This window comes from Lathamus discolor, chromosome 3 (genome assembly GCF_037157495.1).
Source record: "Lathamus discolor isolate bLatDis1 chromosome 3, bLatDis1.hap1, whole genome shotgun sequence".
Taxonomy (NCBI): Eukaryota; Metazoa; Chordata; class Aves; order Psittaciformes; family Psittacidae; genus Lathamus; species Lathamus discolor.
This window is the reverse complement of record NC_088886.1, coordinates 4,778,270-4,795,807: the sequence shown is the minus strand read 5'-3', so window position 1 is coordinate 4,795,807 and position 17,538 is coordinate 4,778,270. Positions and strand designations below refer to the sequence as shown.

The 17,538-nt window shown below is 40.2% G+C and overlaps 1 protein-coding gene across 13 annotated transcripts in view; it reads left to right on the top strand.

The window, feature by feature from the left end:
- Positions 1–17,538, top strand: part of FGGY (FGGY carbohydrate kinase domain containing) — a 331,539-nt gene that overhangs the window by 290,113 nt on the left and 23,888 nt on the right. For 11 of the 13 annotated variants that reach the window (XM_065673210.1, XM_065673212.1, XM_065673211.1 and 8 more), the window contains 4 exons: positions 2,924–3,071; positions 4,709–4,783; positions 8,431–8,551; positions 11,556–11,650. In XM_065673210.1, the coding sequence (XP_065529282.1) occupies positions 2,924–3,071; positions 4,709–4,783; positions 8,431–8,551; positions 11,556–11,650 (439 nt within the window). Of the gene's footprint in view, positions 1–2,923; positions 3,072–4,708; positions 4,784–8,430; positions 8,552–11,555; positions 11,651–17,538 lie in introns of those variants that run through there. The other 2 variants (XM_065673220.1, XM_065673214.1) reach the window with 2 other exon arrangements.

Below are 17,538 nucleotides of genomic sequence, written 5' to 3'. Positions count from 1 at the left end.
CCTTGCTGCTGCCTGTCACCTACTTCTACCTTGCGAAACCTTTCTTTCCTTTTTCCCAGGCTCCCAGTGCTGCTAGTAAGTAGGTTTGGGAATGGCAAACTGCCTGCTGAGCAGCTGATCTCAGAAGCTCCACTGAGCAGGCTTCTGGTCCTTTGCCTACACCAGAAGCAAGAGTTTGCAAGCTGCATTTATCGCTGTTCCAGTAGTTTGTGGTAACTTGTCAGGGCACGAGCAGCTTAGAAAGACTTGCCAGAAACCAGCCTCTACTGACCACTTGTGTTGAAGACCAGCCTTGTGCAGCCCTCCCAGTGCTATTCCTATGTTCTCTCTTCACTTCTTTTACTGGAAGTGAAGAGGGTTGAATTACATGTGGATTTTCTGGACAGCTGTAGATTTAGCATTTGGTCTAAGTAATTGGTATACTCTGACCAACAAAACTTGTTTTTTTCCCTTGCAATCCAGTGAGTTGCAGAAATTGCTGTGTGTATAAGGACTTTTGCTCTTCAACCTATATATTGTGTAGGTCTGACATGCAGCCAGCGCTAAAATGTTGCATCCTGTGCATCCAGGCTAAAGTAGGAAATGAAGAAATAATATGATCATTTCTGCTTTGAATTTTAAATCCTTCTGTTTCCTAGAATCACAGCTTTTAATCTTCTGGAGGAAAAAAGTGTCTGACTGTTTGACAGCAAAGACTATATGCCCTTTGGCGCTTTCTGAAGCACTGTCTTTTAAGGCAGGATTTCCTTTCCTACACTTCTTGATGTCATTTCCCCATCTAAAGAGATGTCTCCTGAATAAATCATTGAGGTTATACACACGGTATCAGATCAGCAAGGTATCATAAAGATCTGGGGTCTTTCAAGCAGAATATAACAGTCATATTTGGCTGTTCTCTGTACCTCTAGATGCTTCAGAGCCCTTTTTGAGATTTAGAAATCTAATATTTTTAGATTTGCTTTTTCCTGAAAGATACCTGCTGGCATCTTCCAGAATTCCTAAACATTCAGTAGCAACCTCTTGTTGCTTTCTGCAATTACGTCCCAGATATGAACAAAACCCTGGGCAAACTTGCATTCATCTCTTATTCTTCACTCTCCATATAGTTCCTTTTTAATAGCAATAGCTTGTGCTCAACTCTGCAAGTGAGATCCAGCTGCTACTGATACCTTCTCCTAGGACTGAATAGAAGAAGCTCCAGAGAGCTGATTGTGTAATATTATGTATAACACAAACAGTAGAAACTGGAACTGGAGAGTGTTTGAAGGCTTTTACCAGTCACTCAGCCCAAACGTAGTGCCCTGAATCCATATCTATATGTAGAGGGCAGAAAAAAAGTGTGAAAAAAGTGTAATTCCAAGATTATGTGAGTCTTAAGCCTATTTGGCTGAACTTCAGCCTCTTTTGTACAGCCCTTGTGTTCTGCCAGAGCTGCACGAATGGCTAATCCTCGCGAGGGTAATCAAGCAGGATGGCTATCAGATAGAAGCTGGGATGCCTGGTGGGTCTGTGGTTGAGTGAAGCTCTCCTTTCTTTTCCTCCCTATAGTCAAGGCATGGTTTAGACTGGAAACAAAATGACTTTGTCCTTAGCATGCACTCCTTATAGTGCCGTCCTTAGGGATGTAGAAAACAGGACCACTTTACAACAGGGAGGGAAAAATGATTGTGACCTACAAAATTATCATAATTCAGGTCCAGGAAGACACATAAAGTACATTTTAAAGTATGTGAATAATGATGTAAATTAGTTATTTTAATGTCTTCCAAGTGTACTTCATTTTGAATGATATCCTCTGATAGCGTACACATGGTAAGGTATAATTGAAAAAACATGCAGCTCAATGCTTGAATGCAAAGTATAAATATACAGCTGCTAGCAGGTCAGAAGTCAAACTAGTAAAGCATATGCCAAATTCCCTTAGGGATCTCATTAGTGCATGATTGAATATACATGTAGAGGCTAAATGAATATCGCTGTTTGGGTCTACAGTGGATGAGACAATGACTAATCAATTGTAATTAGGGTTAGATGCTCTTACTGACCCACATGTCTAGAATTAAATGCCCTTCTTGGAGATTTCCAAGGAGTTGAAGAATATATAGGAATCTGTTTATGATAGTAGGAGGGTTTGGAAAAATATTCTGAGCATAATTGCAACATTTTTAAAATGGAATGTCACTGGAGTCACTGCAAGCCAAAGCACTGAAGAATTCACCATTAATCCTAAGATTACTCTGGGTCCAGGAAAAAGTCTGTTGCATATTGTGGCGTTGGGTGTAGCATCTGCACTTAGATACAATCATATTTAGGTCCATGTTCGGCTCCTCCCTAAAATAGCAGCCACTTGCTTTCTGTCCTCCACCCTTAGTGCTGCGTTGTAATCATAACACACACTGAAATAATTATGGTTTAAAAAAGGAAAGCTCTAAGTCCAGTGCTATTGATTAATCAGAGCAATTGCTAAACATTTGCAAAGGAATTTGATTTTCATTTTTCATTTTCATCATTCCATGTCTGGGATCCTCCTGACTCCTCTCTCTCAGCTTTCTCTTTCACAGTGTCAGCATCTGCTGAAGACAAGCATCACCAGCCCCCAAAATATCAAACAGCTCTGGCTCATTTAGTGACCTGTAGGAGTCAATGTACAAGCTCAGGATCACAAACTGTCGTTATCTCCCCTCCTCCTGAGAAACCAAGGAATTGGGATGGCCTGTTGAAGGGATGTGCAGATAGACGTCCCCACTGCCCCCACTCTGCAGTGCCATGGGCTCCACAAGCCGTTGGTTCTGCCTGTCCCCCTTTTTGTTTTAGATCTGGGATTTGCTGTTCTTTGATGGGGTTTCTACATTTGATGTGGTACCAATGCTTTATGTTTGATGAATAACCCCCCCATTCTTTTCCAACTTGTTTTTTCTTCCAGTGCTCACAGTATATATACATACTTGAACAGTCACCTGGATTTGATTAAGAAATCTTTGCCTGTGGGTTTCCTCACTGTTGATTTACATGTTTGGCCAGATTTCCATGGTAACAGATCTCCCTTAACAGATCTGACACTAAAGGGCATGGTAAGAAACAGCTTGTCTTTGCAAAAGGGTCAACACTGGGGGAAAAAGGGAAAAAAAAAAGTTTGGAAGGTGCATACTCCTCCTTTAGCTATTTAAACTATCCCATAGGATTTGGGTTTCTTGCTGCATTTCTAATGTTTCAGTAGAAAATCGTAGATCCTTGTAGCTGAGATATCACTACAACCACATTTCTTTTCTAACAATATAAGGAGTGTTGTGTGTGTCTCTGTATCTTTCCTAGGAATCACATTTCAGAGCACTGACTAGCAGTGTTGCTGTTGTTAATTCACCTGCCTACTGCATTTTGCAATGAATTTGTCTATCTGGAAAAGGAATGAAATATTCTGAGGAGAGACTGCTTGATTTAAACACAAATATTCAGTAAATGTGCTGTATTAGAGTTGTGGGGGAGTAAATTTCAACATACACTGGAAAACTCCTCTGCTTATTGTTAAAAATGGGCATAGATGCTCTTGTGATGGGAAATAATGCAACTGCGGTGCTTCATACATCTTTATTCAGAGCTAAACCCGATCTGATTCTGAGTTGTGGTTTTAAGCTTGCTGCTTGTGGAACTGAAAGGGATTGAAATATTGTGTTTTGCGCAAAGACATTTTCAGAGCATTGCAGTCGGGGGGCAGAAAGAGCAGCCTTTGGAAGCTCACCAGAGAATCTCTGCTGGGGAGATTTTTAGCCCCTCTTGAGATGTTGGATGTTTCTCTTCACTGAACTTCACGGTGGCAGATTGGGCAGGTTACAAGCCAGGATGTTACTGTGCAGAACTGTCATAGAAGAATATCATAAGGGTGTAATTTGCTAGTATTAAAATACCTGGTGATTAATGAAAACATGTACTTCAAAATGGCATATTGTCCTTGAAGTCAGCATCTCGAGCGACTCACCAGCACCAAAACCTGCTGTATTGGAGGCTGAGATAGGAAAAGGGTAGGTGTAAGAACTACAACACGTTTTGAATCATGAGCAAGGGAAACATTAAAAAAATGGATGGTTTATATATTTTGGGGTCCTAATAATACCTGTATTATTTTATGAAAGAATTATATGCCACAGCAGGATTGGAATTCCATTGGTGTGATTGCTGTATGCAAATACTGGTAATAGCCACAATTTTTACTGCCGCAGTTATGGCTGCATTCAGATCTTGCCTATGCTGATACGAATCCAGAGTAACTACAGTGCACTATTGATTTATGTCAGAGTAAAGGAGGTTCAGATACAGTCTTTAATTATTAATCGTGTTTCAGTGTTAGGGTGCTTGGAAGGGAGGGGGAGAAATGCTTTTAAAAAGTTATTTTTATGTAATAGCATTTTCATATTATTACTTTAAATACATTCACGAGCAATATCTGAGTCACAACATAAACCTGTCAGAGTTAATCTGGCTCTAATCCCATACAATATGATGTTTGTTCTTTATTTCTTTGCAAGAGCAAGAACAATATATGTGTTTCTTCCCCAGATCTGGAATAACATGTTTAACATAACATTATGTGTACAGCTCACCAAAGTAAGGCTTAGAATTAGCACTTAAAACTTGTTACAACAAGAAACCACAGCAAATAACAGAGTTTTTACTTTGGCTGGATTTGTACATTGTCTCTTTGATCTTTGCACAGGTTGTTGGACTAACATTGTCTCAGGGTCTGGATGAACTTGCCCTTATCTACTTGGCCACGATTCAAGCCATTGCTGTAAGCCATTTTAAGTGCATAAAAGAATAAATGAATTGTCTCATGTTCTGTGGCAGACTGATCATTCCCTTCTGCTAAACAGATTTCTAATAATAGATGAATTCACTTAATGGGCTTCTTAAAGGAGCAAGATGTTATTTACCCACATTGATGACTAATCCCAAATGTAGGATAATGTCCCCTAAAAAGTTTTCTTATGGCAATTTTGTAAATGGAGCTTTTGCCTGTACTGAAGATGTGAGGGAAGAGGCTGGTACTGCATGGGGCAGTGTTACCATCATGGGCTGCTAGAGGAAATCTAAGAGAGTGGGGGAAGAAATACCTTTGATAATTGTATGAAGGAACTTGTGCTCCCCTAAAATGCCTCAGCTTCAAATCCCATGTTCCCAAATCCATGGATTTCCCCTGCTTGCCTGTTAGATGAGTCACAACTCCATACCACAGCGAGTCAGAGTGAGGCTGTGATTTGGTCCATAAGGCTACAGACCGAACAGACCAAATCTCATTGCTCCCTGGTTTCCCTGCTGCAAGGTGGGCACATGTCTCCCGTGCAATGTTTCCAGCCTGTGGTGTGTTTCTGTAAAGGCAGACAAGGAGACTGTATGAAGCATTCTGGATTGAGACAAGGAGACTGTATGAAATGTCCTGGATAACATGCAGAGATGGGTAATTTTGTTGGAACACTTTTGTTTCTGCCCTAATTTTCTCTCAGACCCAGGATTTCCAGTTCACAAGAACTTCTATTTGGAAGTGAAAACCTGGGTCAAAGAAGTTGTTTTGAAACCTGGCGCAGGGTATTTTCAGTGGGGTGTGCTATCCCCAGGGATTTGGTGACTGAAATCCACATTTCTTTGACATCCTTTTTGTGATTTCTTCTTTTTTTTTTTTTTCCCTAAGTCTGTAGAATTTGAGGTGTTTTTGCAGACCATTGACAGTTTGATGTATTGGGAGTTTTCCTGACAAAACTGTTCAGTTGGGAAACTTCCAAACTCCTCTACTGGTTAAACAGCAACTTTGCTAGGCTGGGTCAGCCATCTGGGATAGAGAGGGTGGGCGGCTGCTGTAAATTCCCTGTGGATTGTACATCTTATGTGTTAACCCTCCCTCTTCAGCAAATAACTTCACCCCGGCCTGGAATTCATTGTTGTGAGTTTGGATCCTTTTGAAGATGAATGTGGCTTGGTTATACCTGATGCTTCAGTATAATCCCACCATTTCAATAAGAATGTCTAGGAGAGTTTAAACAATGCCAGGGACTGATACTGCCCCTGAAAGAAGCTTTCCAGTGTGGAACAGGTGCCTCCGTTATTATATCGTGCTAACGAAGTGGAAACGTTCCCTGCTGGAAATCCTGGGAAAGTCACCTATTATCTCACTATGATACAACTCCGATTTCATTGTGAAACACAGCTACTTTGTTGAACACTATATTCAGCATCTTTTTGACAGCTGATTGTGCTGATGGCGAGATTTAGTGTAAGAGGTTTCCTTTAAGTTAATGGAAGTTCATTTTTCCTAAAGCACTATTGAAACAGTAACTAAAAAGTAGACAGAGTAGGCTCTGGTTGGACTCAATATATTTACTCATTGCTAATATAATACCTGGGAAATTCCATTTTCCTCCTATACTCTGTCACTCCCAATTTTAGCTTCACTTTTGTGGATGGAAACAGTTCTAGTTCGGGACAGCCCCAATCCTGTACCATTAAATGTCTTCAATGGGTGCAAGATAAAACTCAAACCTAAGCAGAAGTGCTGTAAAAGGCTCGGGCCTGCCCACAGAATGTTAATCTCTGGTTTTCTTTTCAGCAGGAGAAGCTTTTTTCTTTTTATATAACATTTGCATTTGAAGCCCCTCGATTTGCATTTTCTCCAATCCAGGATTAAATTAGTTTCCCCCCACCCACAGTGAAATAAGTCTGGCTTTAATTTAACTTGCGATGTGAATACAATTTTCCAGGCAGGTAAACACAAAATCATTTTCACAGCGTGTTCTTTCTAAGGGTCTTTGACGTGTGTGTGTTGGGAGAGAAGTTGTTAATAAATTTGAATTTCAGAAGCAGGGGAAGAGAATATCCTTTTAACCATTCATTGCCAAACGCGATGCAACAGTTAAGACGGATGAGAACACGATCAGAGATATAATTGTGGCTGTCAGGCCCATTCGGAGGAGACGGGCTCTTTTTGGAGCAGGTTATTTTTCCATAATTAAAATGGTGGCTGTGTGATTTGGAAATTAGCCCGCTGTGTCCATAGGGAAGTGATGGATTTAGTCAGCTGCTGTTGCGGCTGCTAAAGTTCCTCCTAACCGCTTGCCTGAGAAACCAAAACATATTTGAAGGCCTCTCCAGAATGGTGCCAGTCATTCATAGTGAATGTCTCCAGTCTGATGGAACTCTGCTCGCTTCAATTTCCAGTAGTTTTATTTGAAGAGGGGTTTATTGCAGGCTGCAGACCTTGTAATGAACCTGCAGCATAGCATAAAGAAAACTTACGTGACAGCTGATGAAGACTTTGAGCAGATCATGTTTTGTAGGGAACCTCCCTACAAAGAGTCAGCTTGGGCAAAAGTTTGGCTGGAATTTGGCATGTTGTCAAGTCTGAGCTTCAGAATTAACTTCGAAGGTATTATAAAGAGCTGGGAATTAGTTTTGGACAAACAGTTTGTCAAAGAAATGGAAAATGTTCTTGCAAGAGGAAAGGGGGAGAAGGTTGACTTGGGTGAGTAGTTGGAGGCAAGCAAAGCAAACAGAAAGAGGAAAGATTGGTTTAAAATGGTGAAGCATTTGCTTTCATCATTCACAGAGCGGAACACGGAGCTGCTCTAATTTGGGTTTCTCAGAATGGGGACTGTAAATGAGAAGTTTAAAAATATGCCTACATTTTAGATGTTTCAATTAATCCAGACATAAAATGGAACATTTTATTTTGCATAGGGCAAAGGCCAAGAGAAATAGTTAAGCCAAGACAAAATTCCTCAGGTTTTCCTTTTTTGCTGAAAAGACAGAAAACGCAAGGTTTTATTTGCTCCTTTTTTTGTTCTGTTTTCTTATTTGGCCTCAGACTCAGAATCTTTTTACCGAAAGTTATTTTCAGATACAGTTATCCCAAGTAAATAGAAGGTTTTGGTGGGGATGTCTTTGCCAGGCAGGTTTTAGTTTTGGATCTGGAAATGTTTTCCCAACTCAGCTTTGCTTGGTCAAAACAGCTGCTTATCACTGCCATCAGTTCTTCCTGGTGCCTATTCCTCTGTCTTCTCATCAGCCCTTCTCGTAATCCCTTATAAATCCAAAGGCTTCAGCTTTGTCAGTACTTCCTGCAAGCCCCATTTCCCCATGTTACTGTGTACTGCTAAGTCTCCACTCCTTCAGTCAGCCCGAGGATGTTTCCCACAATGTGCTGTGCCCGTGTATTTCCCAGTTCTTTGTGCCATCCGTTTCGTTTTTCTCCTTAATCTCAATGCCTGTTCCTGGCTGGAAGCTAGGCAGATTACATAGCCTTGCAGTCCTGTTCGCAATCCCCTGATTACTGGTAGGGGCAGTTAATAGTATCATTCTTTATAGCAAATTGAGCTTTAAGATCTGTTCCCGTGGCTGCTCTCCTGTGCTCATCTGGTTTCTTTTTGTGTTTTTTCCCCCTTTTTGAAGTTAGGAACAAGACATATTTTGGAAACTATGCAGGCTGCAGGGCATCATATCAACACGCTGTTCCTGTGCGGTGGGCTGAGCAAGAACCCTCTCTTTGTGCAGATGCATGCTGACATTACTGGTAAGTTAGAGGAAAAGGAGTGTAAACTATTTTAGGTGGCTAAATACTTTGTCTTTGGAAAAATAAAGACTCTCTTTATATAGAAGTGTATTTAGCTGGTTGGCCAAGAAGTGTGCACTGAAATGCTTTTCACAATCAGATTTATAAAAGGTGATCTGAAATTTTCTATAGAAATGATTCCATTCAGTCATATTTCAGGATTTTAGTTGAGACTAATGCCCATTACATTTTGTAAGCATGTTTTGCGTAAGTTGTGTTTTATTAAAGCCTCCATTAGCTTCATCCTATTTGAATTCTTTTGGAGTTCTGACAGTTCCTGCTCATGCTGGGCATTGTATCCATTCTGTAGAACAATTCTTTTCCAAATTGCTTCCATGTCTATTACTAATAGGGGTTAGGCCACAATTCCTGGATTTTTGCTCCTGCATGGTGCTGCGTTTGGTTTTGTAGAATAACTGATGGATGGAAGGTCTGGGTATGTGGGTCATCACAAGAAGTCTCAGGCTTGGTCTCCCTTAAGCCTGTGTGTGTTGGACATCTCAGCACACCTGGGAGTCAGTTGAATATAGTTTTAAAAATGTGGAAAAAATAACAAAATTTAGTGTAAAGGACTTCAAAGCAACTTTGAATGATGTATGCTTTGGGTATATGTCAAATTCAGACCACTTGAGCTGTCATGAATAAAGTTGAAGGCTCAGATTTGGAGCATTAGGGCTGGAGATCTGACTTGTCCTAACATCAAACCACACTTTATAACCTTGATGCAGGAGGGAAGATTAAAATATGCTTTATGTACTTACCTGAGATGAAAACAGAAATGGAGAAGCAAAAAGCATAATGCCTATTGACCTTAAAATTCACTAAATGCATTGTGATCAAAGTGACACTTCGGGTTTGTGAAAAATAATGTTGTCAAGTGTGTGCCTTTCCCTGCGGAACTCAACCGTTTTAGGTGAATTTCAGCTACGTGTCGAGCTGGGATGCTGGTTCACGATGTGTGAAATAAAAGATCTGTGAAAAGGTATTCTGATTAAAATGTAATCAGAAGTTCTTCGACTGTAACTAATGGCCAAGTACAATTCAGTACAAAAAGGCCTTTTTGCAGTCTGGAGTTCTCCCCCATTTGTAAAATCAGTGACTGACAAGGGATGTCAGAGTTCATCTAACTGAAATGCTCTTGGTTATGTTGAACTCATTAGAGCCTATCAGATAAAATAACTAACATTCCAGGATCAATCCCCCATTCTTCCCCCAAAAGAAAAAAATCTGAATATATTATTGTTAGCAGCAAATGCCCATGACTCAGCCATGCAGACATCCAATAGATCATTTCGCAGGGCACTTAAAAAGTATCTTGATCTTTTTGTTTGCCCGGTAAGAATCCTGTATTCATTCTGATGATGCAGGAAATGTGCAGCAAATTTTAGAGCATGCTGGAAATTGCTTACTGCCTCAATGCCTGGCAGCCAGCCATGGAGCTCTTAGCTTCAATTTTAGATTGTTCTCTTCCAAGCTGACCCAAGTCCTGAGCTGTGCTCTGTCTGAACTGGAGGAATGCGCAGGTGACTGATTCTCCACTCGTGTTTTTAAGGTGGATTTGTTCCGTCACAAAAATGGAAGGGGTGCTGTAATGACTGTTAATAGTCATTCCAGCAATCAAATAACAAGGTCTCTCCATATCCACTTTCTTTCCCCATCGCTTTGCCTGTGCTAACTGTAGGAAGAAAAGGCATGAAGACCCTCACAGCACCTTTATGTCCCTCACTGAAAGATGGTTGTAAAGAGCTTTACACTGGTGGAACACTTCAAAGTTAGCATCATATACCTGAATGCTTGGGGTGCCAAGTGAATATGCTTTTTATCAATAATTGTTTCTTGTATTAATAAATTTACTTCTCATTTTGAAAAGTGTGATGTGCCTTTTCCTCTGCAGAAGTTGGTTGTGGCCCACTTTAGATCTTCCTCCAGATTTCAGCTCCTTCTAATCTTAGAGCTGGCTCTCAGGAGCAGCATTTTTAGGGGCATAATATCATTAAGGCTATTCACTCACCCCATCACTGTGTTTACATCCTCATTCACTGCGTGAAGTTGTCTCTAATGGAAATTCAGACACATGCCAAACACTGGAGGAATGTTACATTTTTTGGCTTAGTGAGAATAAGCATCTAAAGTACAGCTAGAAAAGTATTTAGACTTCTGCTATTGGTATAGCTTTCTAAGGAGAATTATGAAAGGTCATTAAAAAAGAAATGGTTTTTATTTGATTAGGCTTTTTCCTGCTGTTTTTACACCAGTAATGCAGGGCTTAGAAAGCATTGTGTGAACCAAAGGGAAGTGTGTTTGTGATATAGTACCCATGGGCGATGAAACTATAATTTTTAATGGTACTTCAGAATATATATTGAGTTTGTTTGTTTGTTTTCCCAGTGTTTTAATCTTGTTTTCCAGCACAATTTGGGAGACAAGATTTCTCTTATTATTTAATACATAGCTTGTGAGAGTTCACTCGTCATATTTTCATGGCTTCCAGCAAAACCAGGCTGCCTTTCTTGGCTATATATATAGAAAACAAACAGAAACAATCTGGTTTTTTTGTTCCTTGCAAAAGAAACAAACAGAATACCACCCTGTTTTCCCCTCGAGCTCTGTTTTTAATAGGCACGTGGGTTTGGAGGGTGTGAGTAAACAGGTTTATACCAAGCCCTCTGAGATAAATAGCTAATGTCAAAGATCCGGGGGATTGTTCTTTGTATGCTTCATGTTCTGCGTTAGTATTTTGCTGAAATTGCTGTATTTAAATTGTGCATTTTTCTTGGAGCCTGGAACCCCAGAGCAGAGGTTTACATTAATCTACATGGACTGTAGCTCCAAATGGAGGATGTGAACATGGTTTTCAAGTCCTTTTGATTCCTTTTTAATTTGTCTTTGCTTTAATTACTTACTGTGCTGTTAGTATATTACTGCTGTATTCTTCCTAACAGAGGCCTGGCTTTTTCTTGTACAGGCAAGCCTGTTGTCCTGTCCAAAGAAGTGGAGTCTGTTTTGGTGGGTGCTGCTATTCTTGGAGCCTGTGCTTCTGGGGATTTTGCATCTATACAGGTATGCAGTACCTGATTATTATTTTTTCCCCCCAGTTTTAGTGTGTTTTTCACTTTGACATTTGGCACCATGCACAGACTTTAATTCAAGTGGAAAAGTTTGTACCTTCTGCACAGCCGGACAGGAGCCAACATCGCTTTCTCTCTACCCTCTTTTTAACTCTGTATGTTATTTAGGTGTGTTGGAGGTTCATTTGTCTTTTAACTGTAGGGACATGCAGGTAAAAGCTGCTGTGTATGAAGTTAGGCCATGCAGATTTTCAGACAAAAAGGAAATTTGGCAGAGCTCTGATCCTGCAAGGTCACACTTTCATCTTGGTTATATTTGTCCTACTTTCCTTTCTTCATGCTGAGGGACGTTAAACCTAAGAAACAACATAGCACTATTTATGCAGTAAAAAATGACACGCCTATACTTCATCTTGTCCATGGTGAATGCAGAGTTAATAATGAGACTGGAACTTCATGTTTATTCATGTTATTTCAATCCATTAACAGTTGCAGAAGTAGCAGTAAGGCTTTTATGTTCAGTGGATCAGCCAGATCATGACTTAGCTGCATTTATATAGACAACAATAGGATAGGCAAACCCAAGGAAGGGTCTGAATGCCCAATATCCAGTCTGTTTTCCCATCTAGTAATTGCCCTAGAATGAGACATGTCTTCTCCTCGTGCTACACAGGGACACTAAACAGTACACAGCATTCAGCTGGACACAGTTATTTGTCAGGATGGTCCCTGGATACAATTTTCTCTATAACACAGTTACTTGTAGATGAAATTGTGCACAAAACACTTATCTGAATGTATTTTCTAAATAGGGAGATCAGCTTCTCAACCTTGTTCAATTGGTGCAGTTCCACTGGAGTCAATGAGCAGCTCAACAGAAGCTGAGGGTCTGAGCCTTGTTTGACATTGTTCCAAATGTGAAATTTCCAAATGTGAATATTCTACAGTGCTGCTTAGGTTAGCAGGAAGAACAGTTTCCTTTCATGGGAATTTTGCCATTAAAATTAATCCCATTGCAACAAATATATAATGCAGTATATGTATAGCTGTAGTTAATAATTTTCCTGCTTGCAAGGAAAACTTGTTTTGATAAATGGAATTTCAATAGCAACTTTTGATGACAGGACTTCATATTTAATTCTTACTCTCTGTTAATCTTCTGCCTTCAAATACAGAGTCCTTTCATTCCAAGTTTAAAATGTTTTCCACTACTATGCAATAACTGAACATCTCAAACCTGATTTTATTGTCTGCCTTCACAGCCATTAGAAAAATCTAATGCTGTGACATTTTCTGTGATGTGTTTTTATAGAATTCTGGTGTGTTCATTCCCTTCAGTTTTTAACTCTGCCCTTCTGTATAGCAGTGTCTCAGAAGCATATCCAACGATGTCAGAACAGATACGTATATTTTATACATACATACATGTAAATATATGTCAGTCTGCAAAGCACACTCAGTGAGAAATCTTGTTCAGTGAAACTGGATCCTTTGAACCAGCCTTCTCACAGACTTTTTAATTTGAAAAGTTTTTGCCCGTTTACTGCTAAGATATGTCAGGATGTACCTGCCTCTTTGGTTATCAGAATGGGGTTTGGGTTGTCGTAAGTACAGGTTAGGAAGGTCTTCCTGCAGTAAACTTCCCCTAAGGGCTTACTTGTGACTATAGGGAGCTGGACTGCATGACTTTTTCTACTCCCTTCCCATTCCTGATTGAATCAAGTAAGTTAATACCACTACATAAATAAAAAGAATAAGTACAAATTGCAATCCAGTGCCTCAGCACTCCATAAGGAGTCTGGTTTTCCAAATGCAGTCTCTGCCTTTTTCAGTGCTTCAGCAGCTATTTGTGTAAGGTCTGGTTCCAAAGGTTTTGCTAGTCAGCAGGAGAGTTTCCTTTTGTTTCACTGAGTTACAGGTCAAGCCCATGGGCTTCCCTGGGATGTCTCTGAAACAGAACAGGGGGAAGTAGTCTGGAAACTACTGCTATTATACATCCCACTGGGCATTCGTAGCATGTTTCTTTCCATAGTACTGCCTGTGGTGATCACTGGGAGCCAGGTGAGGCCCTGAATCCTATCCAGGATGCCACAACACATCTGGCAGTGTGAAAAAACCACCCACTAAAGTGTTTTAGCTTAGTGTGTGTTCAGACGATTGTCATGAGAGAGGTTCCCCCTATGGCAATATCAGTTGTATCATGCAGAAAATAGGTTAGATTATGTAAAAATAAAAAATTCAGCTACATGGGATCAAGAAACAAGAAAGTGAATGCATGGCTTTTGGGGGGGGGGGAGGCATAAATGCATATGTAGCACTGCAGTTCAATGGCCTTCTCTTTAATTTATTTTTCTGCTAACATATCCTCCAAACCAAACCTCTCTTAGAGGTGCTGCTGCAAGCATTCAGCATTATTGTAGTTTGGAAATAATAGAGGTTATTACCTATCCTCTAATAGATGGTTTGTGCTTAATTATTGTGCCGTCCAAAGCTCTTTGTTTGCTCAGTCTAATAGTAAAGGAGAAAATTGTGGGGTTTTTTTACCAATAACCTCTTCCCTTATGTCTATGGTTGTTTGAAGGGAATTTTTACTGTATTTGTCCCAGTGATTGGTCACATTTCTCAGAATGATTTTTGGTCATTTCTGCTCAATGTTAAATCAAAATGCTTCATAGCTGTCTGGTTTCCATGGGTTGGCTGATCTCCATTTTCTAATACTCAAGTATCTTTAAGACAGCTCGGAAATAGCACCCAAAGCCAGGATCCCTCCCAATCACTTTTGATAATCTTAGTTGAGCTTTAACATGCTCTGCTGAAAGGACAAAGGGACTGGTTGCTGAACAGACACGTGAAACCCACTTCTGAAAAGCAACAGCAGGGAACTCAACTGCAAGGCAATCTCGTATGGAAGTAGGTGCATGTGTGCTATGTAGTAATGTGCACAGTGAGTGATGCTTCAGGGTGAGCTGGTCCACATGCTAAATGTGATGCCTTCGGGAGGTAACATGAATTACATGGTAGAGTTGACCTGCTTGTGCATTCTGTCAGAGTAGGGGTTTGGGGCATGGGGCAACCAAGTCAGAGACAATGTTCCAGTCTGCTCTTCACTCAGAAATTTGGGCACATGGACAAGGTCCTCAAAATCTACCAGGACATTGCTTTTCAATAGAGGAAGACCCAACTTTATGGGTCATCTAGGGAAGACCCAGCTCTGTGGTAACCTTATATAATAATTAGAGTTAGGCTTTATTTAGCTTAACAATTAAGAAATGCATTGGAATTGGATCATATTTCCTTAGGGGTAAAGTATGTGGCTGTGGGGATTTCTGTTGCTCTCATACTGCTGTATTGTCCTGATGCTTACTCCTGTGGCGTTCCATCACCAGGATTTGGCTTGCTTGCCTACATATCATTGTATGATGAACCTCATCAGAAGTGTTTGTGAGACAACAGGATTCTCAGCCTTCACTTTCTTGGGCAGTTGGTCATAGTGGCTGGAACCAGTAAAGAACTTTTCCTCCATTCTTTGGTATCCCTAAATAAGTTTCTACTCGCAAAGAAACAAGCATCAATGTACCTCCTGCCTTTTTTCTCTTTCTGTACTACAGCAGTGACTGTTTGCAGGATGCAGCATTTTGTTCTAATTGTTAATTTTTTCATCTTGTTATTCATATTTTGAGTGATTCATGGAGCAAAGGTTTTCATGCTTTCTATTGGCTATATCTGTATTAGTACCAAAATTCTCAAAGAAGCATTGGAAATGAAGGTTATGGCAAAAAGGTACCAAAAACCTGGCTTTGGTACACACAGGTTAATTTTCAGGATTCTAGTGTGGGTTTAAAAGCTCAAGCCCCTTGAAGCTGCAATTTCATCTTTAGGTATTTCTATCAAGGCAAGATTTATAACCTCCATCTCTCATGCCTGGTCACCATATGTTGTTGCTTCAAAGAATGTTGACTTCCCTATTTTCCTCTTCATTTACTTTCCTTGCAGTTTTCTCCTCTGTGATAAAACTGAATTAAAACAATTGCTCTATCCAAAAAGCAAAAAGAACATTCAGTGTGGTGAGTTCATCTCCATTCCAAGGTCTGGTTTAGTCTCTAGAATCAATGGAAAGGCGAGAAAGTCTGGATTTCTTCTTGCAGTTTGGGTTATCTTTTAATTTGCATCTACAAATGTTACACCTTTTAAGGGGCTTTGTTGCATCTCGATTGCTGTGCTGGTGAGTGTAACAGCCTGGCTGGGTCACAGAAGACACTGCGTTGTAAAGCAGAATGACATAAGGCTTTTTGAAATATATACTGTATTATAGGGATTTGGTTTCTTGACATACATGCTGCAGAGAATGAAATCACCTTAACATTGCTGGCTTCGATAGGTCAATTGATTGGTTCTAGCCATTCCTTTCATGCTGAGCAGCAGGATCCTGGTTTTCCATGCGATTGTTTCTCTAGTAAAAATATAGTTTCCGGTTTCGCGAGCCAGCAATTCCTTCTCAGGAAAAATGTTCAATAAATAAATGTCAAAGTTTCCAGTATATCCTCGTTACTCTGCCTCACTGGTACATAATTGAAAATGGGAAGAAGGTGCTGTTTGATTTGGCAGCCATCCAGCTCTTTTTTTGATGGATAGCCTACTCTTTGGGACAAAGCCCTACACCAGGGAACAGCATTATTACCTTATAAAATCCTGCAGCCCACTGACTACTCCTTAATTGCATATTAAAGCAATTAATAAAATTACCTGTATGAAACCAGATTTATTTTAGGTTTGCTATCTTAATGTGGGTCATTGTTACTGTCCAGTGTGGAAGAGAAGAAACCTTGTATGATTTACTAGAACACATTATACTGTTAACTTTCTGTGATCATTTTTGGTGTGAAACACTGAAGTAGAACTTACAGTCTACATAGTTACAAGAGTTTTCTGATATAAAATTGGCTTTTAAGGTAGGTGTAGCCTTGTCTCAGTTAGTTTTGGTTGCTATGCAATTTAGGGGTATATCCTGCAAAAAGATGAGGGGGGGAAGCTTTTTAATTGTTTTTGTGGAGCAGATTGAAGGTACCTAAAAATGAGCTGGATTCTATAGAAAGAGGTGTTAGGTAATTACCTAATGCGGATTAGCTGAATTATTTAGCAGCAGTAGCAGTTGAGCGAGTGAAATACCCCTTAGGTACACTTCACATCCCTGGAAGCTGCCCTAGAAGCTGTGTGGATCATGGTCTCCTGGCTCATGTTCAGGATAACAGGCACAGAGTCCGTAACTATGAGGGAGATACATATTGCCGAAAGGAGTTGAAGTTGTGATGGTGCAAAGGAAATGATTCACTGTACTGAAGGAACTCAGAGATTTTTTTGTGCACTGCTTGGTTATGCTTTTAAGGTAATGGACATCTCCTCTCAGTTGTCTAAGGAAGTTGTTGGGTGGTTTGCCAAAAAGGAGAAAATCAAGTAACGAAACCGACTGATAACCCAGGTTTTAAAAGGATCAGCCAGGAAGACCGTGCAATCTGCAGTGTATTCAGCTCTCAACAATGAAAATGTTACAGACTACCGTGAATGTAAAGAACACAACAGTTAGTCCACAACCTTGGTCATGGACCAACTGGCAGTTGTGGATAGACAACATTTCGTAAGAACACCCATAAATTGTACTGGGGCGCATTCAACAGTTTTGCTGACAGAACTGGAAGGGATGAGGCTATTCCCCTTTCTGGATCAGGCAGTCTCTGGTGTAATTCTGTTCCACTTATTTCAATGGACATGCTTCAGTGGATGGTGTGATCCTGTGTTCCTCTTCCAAAGCATTACCTGTCAGGTCCTGGATTGAAATGAATACGAGTGTCTTGTTCATTTCCATATTTTCAAAAGCAAGAACTG